The sequence below is a fragment of the Culex quinquefasciatus genome, chromosome 1 (genome assembly GCF_015732765.1).
Source record: "Culex quinquefasciatus strain JHB chromosome 1, VPISU_Cqui_1.0_pri_paternal, whole genome shotgun sequence".
NCBI classification, from domain to species: Eukaryota; Metazoa; Arthropoda; class Insecta; order Diptera; family Culicidae; genus Culex; species Culex quinquefasciatus.
Window position 1 is genome coordinate 82,506,065 of NC_051861.1, and position 17,376 is coordinate 82,523,440.

The 17,376-nt window shown below is 41.5% G+C and overlaps 2 protein-coding genes across 2 annotated transcripts in view; one reads left to right on the forward strand and one right to left on the reverse strand.

Moving 5' to 3' along the window:
* Positions 1-5,669, forward strand: part of LOC6052743 — an 85,812-nt gene extending 80,143 nt beyond the window's left edge. The window contains 4 exon segments of the mRNA XM_038265632.1: positions 41-116; positions 119-569; positions 633-758; positions 4,844-5,669. Coding sequence (XP_038121560.1) covers positions 41-116; positions 119-569; positions 633-758; positions 4,844-5,414 — 1,224 coding nt within the window. The 3' untranslated portion in view covers positions 5,415-5,669.
* LOC6052744 lies at positions 5,529-15,539 on the reverse strand. Its single transcript, XM_001868924.2, has 6 exons — positions 13,670-15,539; positions 12,443-12,666; positions 11,879-12,382; positions 10,495-10,662; positions 9,398-10,435; positions 5,529-6,069 (listed from the first exon to the last, which is right to left on the reverse strand). The coding sequence occupies exons 1-6, from the start codon at positions 15,212-15,214 to the stop codon at positions 5,739-5,741; spliced, it is 3,810 nt and encodes a 1,269-aa protein (XP_001868959.2). The 5' UTR covers positions 15,215-15,539; the 3' UTR covers positions 5,529-5,738.
* Positions 15,540-17,376: the final 1,837 nt, after the last annotated feature.

The following is a 17,376-nucleotide window of genomic DNA, read 5'->3' on the forward strand; positions in this document are numbered from 1 at the left end:
AATCAGTAGTAGATTATGATGAAACATTTCTTCATTCCAGCAAGCAAAGCTACTCCGCAACGCTTTTCTGCTCAACTCGCCCCTGCTGGTGGACACGTTCCTCCTCCTGAGTGGTTTCCGTTTGCCCGGCTCATCCTGATTGAGCTGGACAAACGTCGCGGCAAGGTCAACTTCCTGGTGCTGTACGTGTTACGGTACGTGCGACTGACCCCGGCGTACGTCGCCATCATGGCCCTGTACGCCACGTGGCTCCCGCGGCTGGGCAGCGGCCCTCTGTGGGACCAGCGGATGCTGCTTGAGCAGTCCCGGTGCCAATCGAGCTGGTGGCTGAACGTCCTGTACATCAACAACTACGTGGGCACCGATCGGCTGTGCATGTTCCAGTCGTGGTATCTGGCCACCGATACGCAGCTGTTTGTGCTGGCACCACTGCTGTTGTATCCGCTGTGGAAGTACGGCCGGAGAACGGGCATGACGTTGGTGGCGCTGGTGGCCGCGGTTTCGGTGCTCATTCCGTTCTGTGTGACCTACTTTGGCCAGCTGGATCCGTCGTTTATGATCTTCACCGAGTGAGTTGGAATGCGAGGAGTTAATAGTATGAAGAGTTTTAATTATTTTGAAACCATTTCTAGTGAGGTGGTCGACGTGCAGGCCAACTACTATTTCCAGAACGTTTACGTTAAGACGCACATGAGAGCGACCGGATACATTTTTGGGATCTTTATTGGGTACCTTGTGCACTGGATGCAACAGAAGAAGTAAGTAGATCAATCAACCGTTAATATGTAAATTCGTTTTAGGCCATGTTATTAAAAGAAAATAAACTATAAATAATGCAATCATACTGTAATTCTAGAATAATTTTTTTAAATATCCCATCTGCACAGGAAACCCATGACGGATAGGATGTTTTGAAAATTGAATCTAGAATTGGGTACTAAAGCCCTATGTCAATTTTTATGTACAACGGTAAAAAACACGATTAAAAATCATTTCTGATCACTTTTTTTCATTTTAATGCAAAAAAAAAAATGACAAGACAACATTTTTCAATGGATCAACTATGGTCCCCTTGGAACGAGCTGTCAAGTAGGAGCTTTCCTGTCAAGAAGGACCGCGAGGTTAATTTTTCAAAATTGATTTGAAAATCCATTTTAAACTCTTTGTGGTCGTACAAAGGGTCATTGTACTCAAAAAATAAGCTTTATCGCTGCAAACAATAATATCAGCAATCTAAGCTTCAGTTTAGGACCCAATTGTAAGAAATAAAATCTTTATGTGGTAATGCTACCGACATGACCAACTTTACCGACTAATGCTACCGACTTTTTGGAGAATCAATTAAAAAGATTTAACGTTTAATCACAGACAAACAGACGAAAATCATAGAACATGTTTTATCAAAAATCCATCAATCATTAAATAAAGAGAAAATCAATGGCAGCTAGCTCAATATGGTGGTCAACACCAGAAATAAACAATACGACATAGTGTTCGTAAATGTATAAGTGCCGATGTGGGCATTCGTGTAGTAGTGAGAGTACACAGCAAATTTTGGATTGCCATTTCAGTAAAATAATCAACTGAATGCGATTCAGTAATTATCACTTTTGCTGAAATTCGGTAATGAAGAAAAACATTGCTGAAAAATCAGTAACTGCATCACTTATGACTTATTGTTTGGATGCTGTCGAGAGAAAATTCTCTTTCAAACATGTTGTGTTTTTTTATTTTGTATTGATCTATAGAAACCAAGGTAAGAAAAAAGTTAATAACAAATGCCTCGATGCTAACTACCTTTTTTTAGGTTTGGATGATTTATGAAATAAATATATAAATAACAGTACTGGAAACATTTTCAATGACAAGAAAAATCAAATTTTGATAACTGAAATACCAGCAACGATTGCTGAATCTTCAGCAAATGATCTGTCAAACTGTGACAAGAAAATTACTGAATTTTCAGGAAAATAATTTGACGTTTCTTTTGCTGAAATTTCAGTTGTTTTGACAACCATTTTACTGAAATTTCAGTAAATCATCTGTCAAAGTGACAAATATCAGTTAACTGAGAATTCAGTAAAATCTAAATTTCTGAATCGTTTACTGAAATTTCAGTAGATGAAAATTCAGTAAAACTTTACTGAATTTCAGTAAACAAAATTTTGTGTGTAGGGATATTTATTTACTTTTATATTAAATTCTTTTAAAAGAAATTTACCTCTGTTTGTCTGTGCCCTAATATTTTCGCTGCATGATTGTATATATTTGTATATATGCAACGCAATTTTTATGGAAACAGTTTTTATTAGAACGTCAAATTTGCCGGGGTTACAAAACTCCCGGGAAACAGGCAATTTTCGATTTTTTTTCCGAGATTTCATTTTCATATTTAAACCTTTTACGCACTTAATTTCGATTAATATTAAACAAATGACACATTCCGGCGTTGCAACGTCACAACATATTTCACTTTTTTAAATATGTCTTATGATATCAAAACCTATTCCAAACTCAAATATTATAACAGATTCGGATCGGATATTTTATTTTCTACAAGTAGTAACTATGGAAAACTAATTTTAAGTCGAACTTTTCATTTGCCACATCGATCACTCCATGACGTTGCAACGGTCCAACATTTGATAACAAATGTAATTTTCATCCAATTTGATCACGGTAAACTAAAACGCTTAAGAATTCTCAATTTTGATCTTGGTCGGAAGGGGGTTAACATCTTAGTTTCAAATGATAATACAAAAATTTTCTTTAAAACAAAAGGTTACCAAAAATCAATGATTTAACTTCCATTCCATAATAAACTAATTTTTGTTGCTCAACTTATAAGCAAGATATATTCCCAGTTGTGAATGCTTCAGAAATAAATATTATCTGTAATAAACCTTGAGATGAAATTGAGAGACAGTTCAATATGAAAAATCATGATTTAATATGTAAATTTTCAAAACATTGGTGCCAAAATGTAAGGAAAATGTATACTTCCGCTTGAATTTCTCGAATTCCCTGGAAATTTCGATTTTTTTCCTGGGACGGGAAATTGACGCTCTAGTTTTTACATAAAATTTCGTTCTCAATTATACATCTCTAGACATTTGTTTCATTAGGTCCTATAAACATATGAAACACAAAAGCTTCTAGCTTATAAAAAACTGTGGATCTGTTCTCTGTGCACACAATTCCCTAACTGAAGGAGTATGAGTGTTGAAGGCTGTTTTCTGTTGTGAAATTCAAAATCTGTCAAAACATAACGAAGGCTTTATTTATTTGTAAATATTATTTTGCCCTTTGATTTCTGGGAAATTTTTGGAGACCAATGCCTGAAATAAAAAATCATAAATATATAATAACAACTTCCATGCCAAATATACACAGAAAAAAATATTCCTGTAAATTTACATTATTTATCATGTACCCAAAGGTATCATGATAAATGATGTATATTTACATTAGGTTCATTGGAAATTTACATTAGATTCATTGGAAATTTACATTAGTTTTGAAAATTTACATTAGTTTTGGAATTTACATTACTTTTGGAATTTACATTAGTTCAAATCAACTAATTCTGATTGGCCAATGGGAATGAGAAGCTCGACTTGGATTGCAGTAGGAAAAGGGTGTGGCCTATGTTCTATTTTAAAATGATTGAAGCGGGCAGCAAAAGGAAATTCGGATTTTAAAAAGTTGTTTCACAGGTAGGGGACGCTTTCTCGTCGACGGCCAAGTGGAATAACGCTGGACTGGAATCGAACAGACGACGGGTAGGATGTTCGGTGTTACTGCTGCTACCCGCTGCCGACTGAGCCATCTTCGCATTTTATAAACTAGCGGCAAAAGCATCAACTTGTTCAGGTCGAGGCTCAGGCAGTGGACCAGCGAAGTATGAGAGCGATAGAAAGAGAACCAAATAGAACCAAAGAGAACCAAATTTTTAGTTCGGGTAGTTTTGAAGTCAACGTTTGGCAGAAATACATTGGATATATGATTTACATTAAATAGGAATTTACAGGAAGCCGAACGCGGGTAGAAATTCATCAGATTTGAGTTTCCATGCTCAACGTTTCCATTAGATTCATGATTTACATTAGATTTAGATTTACATTGGAGTGATTTCCATGACTTTTTACTCTTTACATCATATTTCAACATTACATTGAGTGAGTTTACATAAGAAACAGTAATTACGTGCTGTGTAAATTTACATATTTTTTTTCTGTGTAGGCAGATTTGGTGAAGGTCGATGTCGGAAGCGTGGTCTCATCCCGAGCAGACGGTAATAACTAAATTCATGCCATTCCAATAACAAATACTGTTTAAATATCAGAAAGTGTTATGAAATCTTCTTCAAAAATCAAATTTTGCATAAAAGTTTAACGACAGTTTATGTTATCAAAACAAATTTTGGTTTTGGTCTGATATTGATTGAAAGCCAAAAGAACTTTGGAATGACATTTTTTGTTATGGAAGAATACCTTCAACTGTTATTGGGATGATCGGATTAGTTATTAAAATAACAAAAAATAATAACAAAGATTTGTTCGAAGAATAACTAAAAATAGTATTAGTCTGTTATTACAATAACAATCCAATAACAAAAAATAACAACGCCGAATAACAAATCTTGTTATAAATAACATAACATGTTTTTGGTCTAGTATTTTCCAATGTCAAAAAATGTTCTGCTCGGGATGAGAAGGAATGACGGTATTTAAAAACAGACTGACAAAAATAATAACAACATCTTCCTAGGGGCATGAAAATCGTAGATTTTAGTTTAGACCCTATGTTGGGATTGGATTCTAAAAGTTGTTTAATCTTCCAGCATCACCATCGGCTCGTACAAGGTGGCCTTCTTCTGGACCGTCTCGACCGCACTGGGAACCCTGTCGATGTTCGGTATCTCAACTTTCTACAACGCTACCGGCACCGGCAACTACACGTACAACGCCCTGTACGCGGCCGCCCACCGACTCGGCTGGAGCGCCTCCAACGGCTGGCTGGTGCTGGCTTGCGTAACCGGAAATGCTGGCCCACTGAAAAAGTTCCTGTCCTCACGGGCTCTAGTTCCGATTAGTCGGCTGACTTATTGTGCATATTTAACCAACGGACTGGTCGAACTTTACTTTAGTGCCTCACAGCGAGTTCCGATCTACGCGAGTGTCCCCACGATGACCGCGGGCACGTTGTCCCACGTATGTCTTACCTTCCTGATGGCGCTGGGACTGTGTCTGGTGTTTGAATCGCCCATCCACGGCATCGAGAAGATCTTCCTGCGGCGGATGCGCCCTACGGCTGGCAAGGGTCAGCAATCGGCCAAGGAGGACAAAATGGCGGAAGCCAGCAGCAGCGTAAGCGGAACCACCCAGAGCAGCTCCGATGACCTGTGCGCTTGATCGCGATCTGAAAAACGGTACGATCTGTTTGGCTTCTGAGATAGCTAACGAGAGATTTAGGGTTAGGGTTACGCGACCGTAGGATGTTTCTCGGCTAGTGAGAGCTAGTTTAGAAAGGTTTCTTTTCCAGATTGTATTTGTTCGTTTTTAAGCATTGATCAAGATTTGTAAATAGCTCAACAATTGTCCAGATTTAACCTCATCTAAAAAAACGTGATCATTTGCCGCAATAATAAAACAAAACACAAAACAAAACCTTATCTAACGTTGTCGCTTGTTTCAGTGTCTTTTGCATCTTGCTAATATTTCTTCGAAAACCGTCAATTAATCGTCCCAGTTTCGTCTCCACTGGCGTCTCCTAAACGGTGGGCTTGGGGTGCTTGGAGGGCTCGGTTCTGCAACCACTTCCGGTTTGGGTTCGTCCTTTTCGGGGAGGGAAACGCTAGTGGTTCGAGTTGGCGATTGTGACTGGACTCCTCCGGCAGGTCTTCTGATCACTTCCTTTTCTTCGTCTTCTTCCTCCTCCTCCTCTTCTTCAGCTTCTTCCTCTTCTTCGGCTTCTTCTTCTTCTTCGGCTTCCTCTTCGATAACATCCTCCTCTTCTTTAGTAACCTTTACCGGGGATGGGGCTTTGAAGGTTGGTTTGGGGGCATCACTGGAATGAATGTTAAAAGTTGAAAAAACCTGATTATGTGTGTTTTGAAATGAACAAACATATTTTTCAGTGTTGAACTCCAAGTTTTTACGCAGTTAAAATGATTTGTGATGCAAACAGCCTGATGGCAAGATTGTCAAATTGTATGTATGGGCCGCGATACTCACATTGGTTGGACCGTGGACCCCGCTATTTGGTCGCTTTACCCCTCTGACGCTAAATATAGGGTAAAAGAGCCAGCAAATGTGCAATTGAAAAAAAGTTTTTTTTGTGAAAAAATATTTCAAATTGTGTTTTTGATGAATAATTTTGAATATGTTTTGTCGAAAAATAAATAACTAGAAAAAATAAAATATTATCCAGCCTCTTGAGGACGAAATCAATCGTTCATATTTTTTAATGTTAACTTTATTAACATATTTTAGTGTTAAATGAGGTTAAATGTCAATATTCCAAGAAGATAATGTACAGCTTGTGACGACAAACTACCTTTCCTTTACTTAAAAATCGTATCCAGAAGGAAAACGATCACCAGCTATGTTGGTCCGCACCGGGTTCTGAACTCCCATTTGCGAGGCGGAAGCCTTACCGCATGGCTCGGTCTTAACAAAAAAATAACTAGACAATAAATAACAATTTCAAATTACAAACCTAAATATTAAATAAACTTATTTTCAAATTTACTTATAAATGGCCTGTATACCCTATTTTGTGCAACCAGTTTATGGAGCATTCACCCTATATGGACTGTCAAAAGTGAGGTTCACTTTTTGACAAGCTTGCCACCAGTCTGGATGCAAAGCAAACGCAACACTAATTCTGGAGCAACATTTTAAAAGGGGCGATACGACATTTTTTTTTGTCCATAACTTATTTTTATTAGGTCCTTTTAGGTGCTGTGACCAGGTTGGGACCGAGGATCGTTAAATAACAAATATATAACAAAAAAACAACTCCTTAAACTCCATACTTGGAGATCATGTAACTGACGAGGGTTACTTGGTCCAAGCGGGTCTTGCAGGTCTTGAACCTACCGATGTACTCGGAGAAAATGCCCCACAGCTCAGATGAACTGTAGAGCACCTCCCCGGTTTCCTCCTTCGTGGCTCCACCGTCTCGGGAGCCACTGCTTCCTTGGCTTCTTCCTGCGGGGCGAGGGCGATCCTTCGAATTTCCGTCCGGAACTGCGCCCGGCAGCGGAGGGAACTCCGCCGGCGTGAACGCCGGAACTGCTGGACTCTGCTTCTCCGCCTTCCTTGCCGGCGGTTTCGGTTTCGACGCCTGCTCGCGCCTCTGGATGAAGTCCGCACGCTTGGGGCAGCTGCGGTCCATGGCTTCGTGAGCTCCAGAGCAGTTGGCGCACCGCTTCGACTCTGCTTCTTGGACTTTGCACTCGTCCGTCTTGTGGGGACCCCCACAGTTGTTGCACCTCCCCTTGAGGTGACAGTTCCTGGTTCCATGACCCAGCTGCAAGCAGTTCCTGCACTGGGTCACGTTCAGCCGCTTGTTCCGGTAGGCCTCCCACCGGATGATAGTGCTTGCCACAACTTTCATTGCAGAGAGCTTTTTCAGATTGGTGTATCCCTTGGGGAAGACCACAATGTACGGAGTTTCGTCCACGGTGGACTTTTCTTTCCGCTTGATGACATGCACCTCCAGCGCGTCCAGCTTGAGATCCCTCTTCAGCAGGTCCTTGACCTCATCCGGTTTCAGTTGATCAGGTAAACCACGAACAACGACCCGGTGAACTCGTTCGCTTCTTCGGCCGTGGGTGTAGGAAATCATCCGTCTCGGAAGTCTCTTCCACCTCCATCCGTCAAACAACTCGAGACAGGATGCCTTTAGCGCGCACGTAGAGCGTCCAATTTCCCGGGTTACAAAATTCCGGGAAACGGGAAATTCTAAATAAATCGAAAATTGTTCTGATCCTGGTTTTGGTCAATATTTTGCAACAAAATAGTATTAAATAGCAATTCTAATGGTCAGAGTAAGTGTTGCCTTGGCTGCTTGTAAAAAAAACATACAACTTCAGGAAAATATATAAATTTTCTAAATTCGTTCGCTCAAAATATAATGATTAGTATTTTGTATTGATAGGTATATGTTTTTCATGGCAAATATTTTATTCAGAACAAATCTTACTGGATTAATCTCATGAATAAATATATAAGCATTGAATTTACCTTAAAAATCTGCTATTCACTCGAAATACCATTTTTATGTAATTACAACTTCCAGTTTTCAAATGTTTGGAGCGAGTATTTGAAATATGTTTACATTTTTTGAAGTAGTTTTTTAATGATATTTTTAATGATTCGGCCTAATAAAAGACTTCGGTAAAAAGAATTTTCATAGAAAAAAAAGTTGTTTAGTAGTTTCAGATTTAAACTTTACGCCCTTGGTACGCTAAAAAAATGACTTTTATAGTGCATTGCACCATGAAAGTGAACAGTTTTCTTCCTGGTTCCCGTTGGCATGAGCTCTGTTCACGTTTACGCGAACTCATTTTTTTGAGTGTAGCTCAAGTGCTCTATAAATTTTTAACTTTTGACTGTAATTTCTCGAATACTTTTGAACAAATTAACCTAATAATTTGGTAATGGGAAACAAAACAAAAAAAAACAATTTTGATCTTGGCGGGAAGAGTTACCTTATTTTCAAATGATATAACAAGAATTTTAGCTTAAGAAGCTTACCAAAATTTTAATAGTTTATTTTTAATATCGTAAGTTTATTCATAATATCGTACAAGATCTATACCTAGTTGTGAATGCTTCAGAAATTATTATCATCTGAAATAAATCTTGACATAAAATTTTTAGACGAACTGATAAGTTCAATAAGAACAGTAAATTGAATTTATTAAAATAAGTTTTTTTATTTAGATTTTTTTTGAAAGTTTAAAAAATGTACCAGAAAGTTGAAAAAATGTATACTTCCGCTTGAATTTTGGGAATTCCCGGGAAATTTACAAATTTCCCGGGAAACGGGAAATATATTTTTTCGGGAAATCCCGGGAATTCCCGGGAATTTTTTTTCCCGGGACGGGAAATTGGACGCTCTACGCGCACGTCATACACGTCTACTCTTTCGGAGCTGTCGGAGCCAAGTGTATCGCATACGACATTGCTCTTATGGTCTTTCATTACACGCGTTGACAAAATGCCGTAAGAGCAGTGTCGTACCGCCCCTTTAAAATGTTGCTCCAGAATTGATAACAGGTGAAATTAAACTGTCACTTTAAAGAATTGTGTGAAATCTGGGTAAAATTCGGGTTAAAAACAACAAAAAGATCACTAAACTTAAAACATTCTATAAAATAACCCACCTCTCCTCAATGTCATCCCAGAAGCTTTTGGTGGGCGAAGCCGACACCGGTTCCGGAGACGCTTCCCTCTTCCAGCTCATCCTAGGTCCCAGATCGTCGTCATCCTTGCCGTCAAACGGACTCACAAAGTCCGGTTCAGGTTCCGCCTTCGCTTCCTCCGATTCTATCACAGAGTGTCCATTTTCCTGCGGTGACTTTTCGACGGTTCCATTCTGCGTGACTTCGTCTTCTTTGAGTACAATTTCGGTGGTGTCCTTCTTCTCCATGCGGTCAAAGATCCCGGAACGATCGAGGGTTAGCTTAATGTTCTGGATGGGAAGATCGTACAGTAAGGTTAGGACGGTTGCTCCGGTTAGCAGCAGGACGATTTCGGTACGGTTGATGTACCCGGCAAAGCTGAACACTTCGCTGCCGCGCGTCGTTCCGGCAAAGTAGAAGAACACTAGGAACTGAATGAGAGAAACCGAGTAGGAGATCTTGCTCAGGAAGATCATCAGCTTGCAGCTTAGGAAGCGATTCAGCAAGCAGTCCGTATTGGTAACGCAATAGTAAATGACCCAGCAGATTGCCAGGGCAAACGAGAGTGGGGCCAGCGCCGAGTACTGGGCAGCGTCGGCCAGATCAAACTGGAAGTCCTTTTCGGCGGTGTTCAGCGGGAAGGCAAAACACCAACCGAACGCAATAGCTGCGCCGATCCAACCGGAAAGGTTGATGCCGCGATCGTGCTTCACGAGTTGTGTCTCGCGGAGCAGGTATCCAAGCCCGAATCCGGCAAGATAAGGAGTTGCCCGGTGCAGGGTTTCCGAAAAGCTAAGGTTCACGGTTCGGTAGATCTGGGTCAGTCGGATTCCGTGGTAGATGTACGGGGATAGACGATCCTCGTTGGTGTCGACGAAGCGGATCGCAGTTGACACTCCGTGCAGGGTCACGAGCGCGGAAACACCGTACAGTGGATTCTTGGTCAGGATGATCAGCAGGAAGGGCGCCAGGATCGCCAGCTGCATCTCGATGGCAAGCTGGAAGGTGTGTGGGGCACACTGCGAAACAGAGAGGACAGTTATCTTTAGAAACCCATTGAAGACCAAATAGGTCACTCACCCTCCTCAACGGGGTACCAGTTCTGGATGAACAGCAAGTTGTTCCAGAAGTTGTGCTTGCACAGGTTAGCGTTCTTCACTACGACATCACCCCACTGCGGTCCGCTGCCGAGGTGTTCCCAGACCCAGCTGTAGAAGATCAGCACCGGGATCAGCGGGAGCGTCAATCTGAAAGGAATCGAAAAATAATTTCAACTTTGTTGATAACATGTGGAATCTAAAGTTAGTTAATAATGCATTTCCATTTCTGGAGTTTTTTTTTTAAATGGTCCAATAAACCAAATTTCCAGTTTTTGCTTTTTAAGTGTTTTTGTAACCGCCTTGAGTCAGGGTTATTAAAAAACACCCAAACAGCAAAAATTTAATATTTGGTTTATTGGACCTTTTTTTTAAAAAAACTCCAGATTTAAGCTGCAATTCTTGAACTTAATTCCAGATGTAACATGAAGATTTTTATCCACTGTTTTGACTGAACAGAGTTTAAAGTGTAAAAATCATCTTGTTATCTACCTTTTGTTTATAAATCTTGGTTTGTGTGCACGCAGAAAAATAAGGCATATTTGAATCAACAAAACGTTTTGTTGATTTGAAAATCAAGATTTTTGTTGAATCAACGCCAAACGTCAAAGCAACTTTTTGCAAAACAACAAAAGTTTTTTGTGGAATTGGGTCCTAAAATGAAGCTTAGATTGCTGATATTATTGTTTACAGCGATAAAGCTTATTTTTCTGAGTACAATGACCCTTTGTACGGCCACAAAGAGTTTAAAATGGATTTTTAAATCAATTTTGAAAAATTAACCTCGCGGTCCTTCTTGACAGAAAAGCTCCTACTTGACAGCTCGTTCCAAGGGGACCATAGTTGATCCATCGAAAAAATGTTGTCTTGTCAAAAAAAAATTGCATTAAAATGAAAAAAAGTGATCAGAAATGGTTTCTTATCGTGTTTTTTACCGTTGTACATTAAAATTGACATAGGGCTTTAGTACCCAATTGAGAAAATCAAGGTTTGTTTCAACGCAAAATCGGCGTTGATTATATTCAACAAAAATTTGGTTGAATCAAACCTCGTACAGGCTGATTCTACAAAATATTTTTCTGCGTGTGATTAGACAGTTATTGGAATCACCAGAGCGGATAGAAGTTTAGTTCGCAATAAGCGTGCATGAATGACAGGGAATTAAAGAAGTTTTTGTTCATGTTTACGTTTTCAGAGAGAAGGAAAAGATTGTCGCGAAAGTGTTTGTTTGATTGAGTTGTGCTGGAATCGGTTGACGGAGTCCGGATCAGGGCACGACGCGACGAAACCGGACATGAGGTCAGTGATTGGTTGGGTGGTTAATGATCGGCAGCGATGATGCTGCATTCGAAACGTCTACACCTACCTCAAGTACCGCCCAACGATCTTCCGGAACCACGGCACCTTCTGCTTCTGCTGGAACTCCCCGACCATGTGGTACGCCGCCAGAAAGCCACTTATCACCAGGTAAACGTCCGCGTACAGCATCAACACACGCAGCGCAACGCTCCACGGAGAGTTGAAGCTCTCGGTAAACTCGTTCCGGTTGGTAAATGGCTGGAAGCCCATCGGGATCAGTCGGAGCGCGCAGAACAGCACCACCGTTGCGATGGCTCGCAGTCCGGACAGACATCCGACGACGTCCTTGCCGGCCAGCGTTTCATCCTCTCCGCCAAACAGCTGTCGGACGGTTCGTTTCGCCGAGAAGGACATCAGGATCTGATGGAGCAGGTTCGTTTCTTCGCCGGGGGTTGCGGAGTCGGCTTCGTCTTCCGGTTTGGCGGGTTTCGGGTGCGGTTCGATCTTGATGACGCCAAAGTCGTTCAGCGACGCCACTACGGTGACCACCAGGACGAAGGTGTAGAAGCCTCTGGAAAAAGTTGAGAATAAGAAGCTTGTTTAAATTCCTTAGAGGGTCAATCAAACTCACAGTGCCGCCACAAGGTGCCAGTTGCCCTTGAAGAGCTTCGACCAGCCGGCGGTCTGGCGCACGTGACAGTTGCCCTCCTCGATCTCCAGAAACAGCTTGATGCCGGTGGTGTTGTACGGCTTGACAAAGTTCTTCACGATGCTGCCGGCGTCCTCGAAGCTGCACGCCGCCGGCAGACAAATGCCCCAGTTGATGGTGGTGAAGCGCGGCAGGAAGTGGTCCGGCTGGGGAAGATAGTGAGCATTGTTTTACAGATTCTAACTGCCAGTTGCTGAGAGTCGTTCGTCAGATGTTGGACGTGATGTATAAACCATGTCAGTAGTATGAAGTCAGGTGTCAGACATTGAATGACAAAAGAAGAATCGGGATTATTACTGTATTTCTGACAGAATCCAAATAAACAAAATGACACATAAGACAATAAAAATTAGTCACAAAAGAAAACTGTAAAAAAAATTTATACATCAAAATCAAAGCAGTCCAATCTTTCCAAGCAGCCTTGAAAGACGAAGTAAAGCGTTCTTACGTAACGCAGTAGCACGTTACGCTCCATACAATTTTTAAATTTGTATGAAATTACGAGAGTCTAAAAGTCCGAGTTACGTAAAGAACGCTAAGAGATCTGTCAAACGAACGAACGAACAGGAGCGAGAGAGTAAATGTCAAACGGCAGTTAAGATTGGATCGCAGCACGAAGCCGACGTGTTGGCCGGAGCGAAGATTCTACAATAGAGTTATCTAAGCCCGAGCTCACGCACACTAGCACCCCATTTGTTTTGCTGGCGGGTACAAAATTTAACCTCAATCTTTTTCGTGTACGTACACGCAATACATGCGCGCGTAGATAACTCTATAAAGATTTTGATATTGTATTCCAAGGTGAGTTCTTTTAGGCGTCAAAAATCATCCGTCGTAAGCGTCTCAGGAGGGGAGATTACACTGTGTTATGTCTATAATAAACCCTAGATCCTCCTGAAGAAGACTAAAACCAGTGTCGAAACGTCGAGTAATATTGAAAAAAGGTGTTTCATTTGCCCCTGACTGTCACAACCAACAATAAACAGTATCACCATCCTCAGCCGTTAAACTTGTCGTGATCGTAAGCGTCGTAAGTCAGTCTACTAAAGTTAGCCAAAGATATCAGTAGATTTTTGAAACTCCAAATATTGATGTCAAACTTCAGAACGCCCATGGCAGCAATCAGTAATCATAAACCACCCAACTCACATCGTTCAGCGTGCTCTTGATGAATCCTCTACCCTGCAGCAGGTGCACCGGCAACTTCAGGTCGTCATCTTCGGCCACCACATCAACGTGCGCCAGGCAGTACTTGCCCCTCATGCGCACCTGTTCGTCCTCCTTGACTTTGACCTTGGTGGCGATGCCGGTGCACAGGTCGTAATCCCCAAGCTGGTTGGCGTTTCCACGAAGCAGTCCGGACGTTACTTTCGCGCTGGCGTCGATCATCTGCAGTGCCCACAGCCGTTTGCCGCGCAGCTGACGCTGGAAGATCTGGCCCTGGCGGCGACATTCGTTGTTCTTGAGGCGCGAGTAGTCCGGCACGAACGATGGGATGCGCAGGAGCAGCGATTCAAAGTCCTCTGGGGAGATCTCGATGCGCTGTTTGACCACCTTGGAGGGTGTTTGCTGCAGTTTCTTGACCTTCTTGGGATCGGTTGAGATGGACGCTTCCTCGGGAAGGTCGTCGGATTTGAAGAGGGAGTTAAGAGGGCTTTGGTTAAGCATTTGTACGAATTTGGAATCTTTCTTCGGTTTCTTGGCATTTTCTTTGCTGCTGCTCGAGTCATCATCGTCTTCGTCACCGATTGGGCGGAACTTGATCTCTTCGCTGCTTTCTTCCTTGTCCGAGTTCAGCAGAGTACTGAATAGGTTGATGAGTGGATTTTCTTTTTCTCTGTCCTCGTTGTCATCATCGTCTTTGTCTCCATCGTGATCACCTTCGTCGTCATCCTTTTCCGTGAGGCTTTTTAGCCATCCAAAGATACCTCCTGATTTTTCGTCGTCTTCCGGATCCTCTTTCTCGTTGTCATCATCCTTATCCGAGTCTCCACCGATCAAATCCTTAAGTTTGTCTAACCAACTGTCGCTTTCTGTTTCATCATCATCGTTGTCACCGTCGTCTTCTTCGACAACCTTTTTGCTTGCTGATCCTTTAGTTTTTGCGCTCGGCACATCTTCCTTTTCTTCCAAAGGCTTCTTGGATCCAAGCAGACCAAACAGATTGAAGATCGATTTCTCTGGTTGCTCAGATTCGTCGTCCTCTTCATCCTCATCATCATCATCGTCATCGTCGTCGCTCTGTTGCACAATTTTCTGCAGCTTTGCTCCGCGCACCTGTTCTTGCCTAAACTTCCTCGTCGGTTTACCCGACTCCAGCTGTTTCCTGGCCGCTTCCGTTTCACGCTTTTGCTTCGGTGATGCTCGGTAGCTGCGTCTCACCTTTTCAAACTTGTACTTGCTCTCGGCTTCACGCTCCTCATCCTCGTCGTCATCGGCCACCTCTTCGTCGTCGTCGTCGTCGTCGTCGTCTTCGTTTTCATCGTCCTCTTCTACCAGTAGTCGCTTCTTGACCACCTCATCGACCGCTAATTTTCGGTACTGGATCTTCCTGCGGGATGCCTCCATCGTCGTACGCTGATCCTCGTCCACGTCAAAGTCACGTAACCGGAACCCATCGGCACTGGTTAGCAGGCAGACCAGCAAACCGATGGTCATCAGCGCCAGCACCCAGGGTCGAAATAGGACGGCCATCTTGGATTTTTCTTTCTTCTTCTCGGAAACTGATCACAGCAATCCGATGCGGTCAACGGCTGTTCATTGCCTGCTTCGATCGGAAACCTTTAAAAACACTCTACACTTAATCGAAAGTTGAACACTACAATTCCTTACACGAGCTAAATCTAATTCGAAAATGCCACCGTTGCGAAAAAATAGCGCAATTTGAACTTCCTTAAATAACTAAAATTATGACAAACCGAGCGCGACGCGGTGGAGCAAGCGAGATGGAAGAAGCGCGCGCGGGCCGAAAAACTGCGATGTTTCCTGCTCGAGCGTGTTTCAGCGACAAATTTAAGTCAGGTTGCCGCTCGGTGGACGAACTGCCGGAAAACTGCGCTAGCCGGAAAAATTCTCTCTCGATTTTGGGCAGGAAGGTGGTAAAACTGGCACATGTGCCAAGTTGTGTTTCATAAATTAGCTCACAACATCTATCCAAATCGTAAACAATGTTAACGAATTTGCAAGTTGCCAGTTTTGAAAACGATGACAATGTTTTCAGATTCGAAATCATGAGTTGACGTTAACGAATCGACTACACGGATAGAAATGTTGTGAGAGAATTTGGGTTGTTTCATTTTTAAATTAAAATCGGTAAATTTGTTAACAATTCTGGAAACGACCTCATGTGTGCCAACCGTCAATGTTTCACATAAAACAGCGTGCGTCTCGTTTAAACTCTAAACTCTATCATTCCTTGTTCATCATAAGTCATTATTGCGATAACCGTTGAAAAAGTGACAAAAATATCTCAATCGAAAAGATGTGAGGAAAATTTGAGAGAAAATGCTAATGAGCATTAATTTTATTCACCACCACCACCAACACACGCTGCGCGGTGGTAACGTGTGGTGAAAATGGCTTCATAGAAGAAGGGAGCCAAAACAAAACAAGCAAAGCCGTGTTTGTATGCACGGGAAAAGCGCAGTTTTCTGTAACGTGTAGGATTTGTTTGAATGTGAGCCAGTTGTATTTAATAATAGGAAGCCGGCAATGCCGGTGTCTCGTTTATTAGTTATAAATAGTATTTAGAAAGAGAAAAAGTCAGAAATAGAAATGCTGGTGCGTGGTTGAGGTATTGAGCGCCACATTGTTGTTGAGATTTGAATGATTCGGTTAGGGTGATGGAATTGCTTTTTTATTTATTATATCTATTAGAAGTGGGCAAAGAAAGAGCGAGCCGCTCAAATAGCCGGTTGTGTTGTTAATTTGATTTTGGGTAACCGCGGTGGATTTTCTTGAAATATTCGAACTGTCAAAAATCCACCAAAGCATCTGCCACACTGATCACACAAAAACTGTGGTAGAAAAGTATCCACCGGTAGATGCTTTGGTGGATTTTTGACAGATCGAATTATTTCAAGAAAATCCACCGCGGTTAACCAAAATCAAATTAACAATACAACTCTGGTCTTTTGACAGAATTGTTCCAAGATGGATAATTTTTAAACATGTTATAATTTATTGAATTACCAACTAATTGTAGTGTAAAATTTGTATTTGAGAATTGAAAATACATTTTCAAATGTTTTAACGCTAATAAAACAAAATCCCAACACTGTCCCTTGGTGTACTTTTCCAAGTATTTATTAAGGAAAAAAAACAGCAGGTTAAGGTGGTAGAAGGTGTTCTTCACTTTTGGGGCAGTGACTGTCAATGATGGATTTAGATTCAGGATCCAAAAATAGTAAATTGAAATGAAAAAATAATCACTATATGTAAAAAGCTTCTACAAACAACACATAGAAAACTATTTTTTGATTGATACATTCTGAATCAAGATTTGAATGTTTTTCTAAAACAGACATGGCCGCCAAATGGCCGATCGGGAATTATGCCTTCCAGAGCCTTAAAGAGGGGCTATTTCTGACATTTTCAGAGCTGAATCGTCATATTTCATTATATAGCAATATAGCAACTTTCTCATCATTATATTGGAAGACTCTCAGTAGCATTGATGTCAATATTTAAAACCACTATACTGCCGTTCTACGCATAATTGTCCCATGTCAGTTTTTGACGATTTTTACTTTATGCCATTTTTAAGTTAAGTCTGATGTGTACTTTAAGAAAAACACATAAAATCTGGTACTTTGTTCGGAAACTCATCAAAAACAACACCAAGTCTGTTTGTCCCA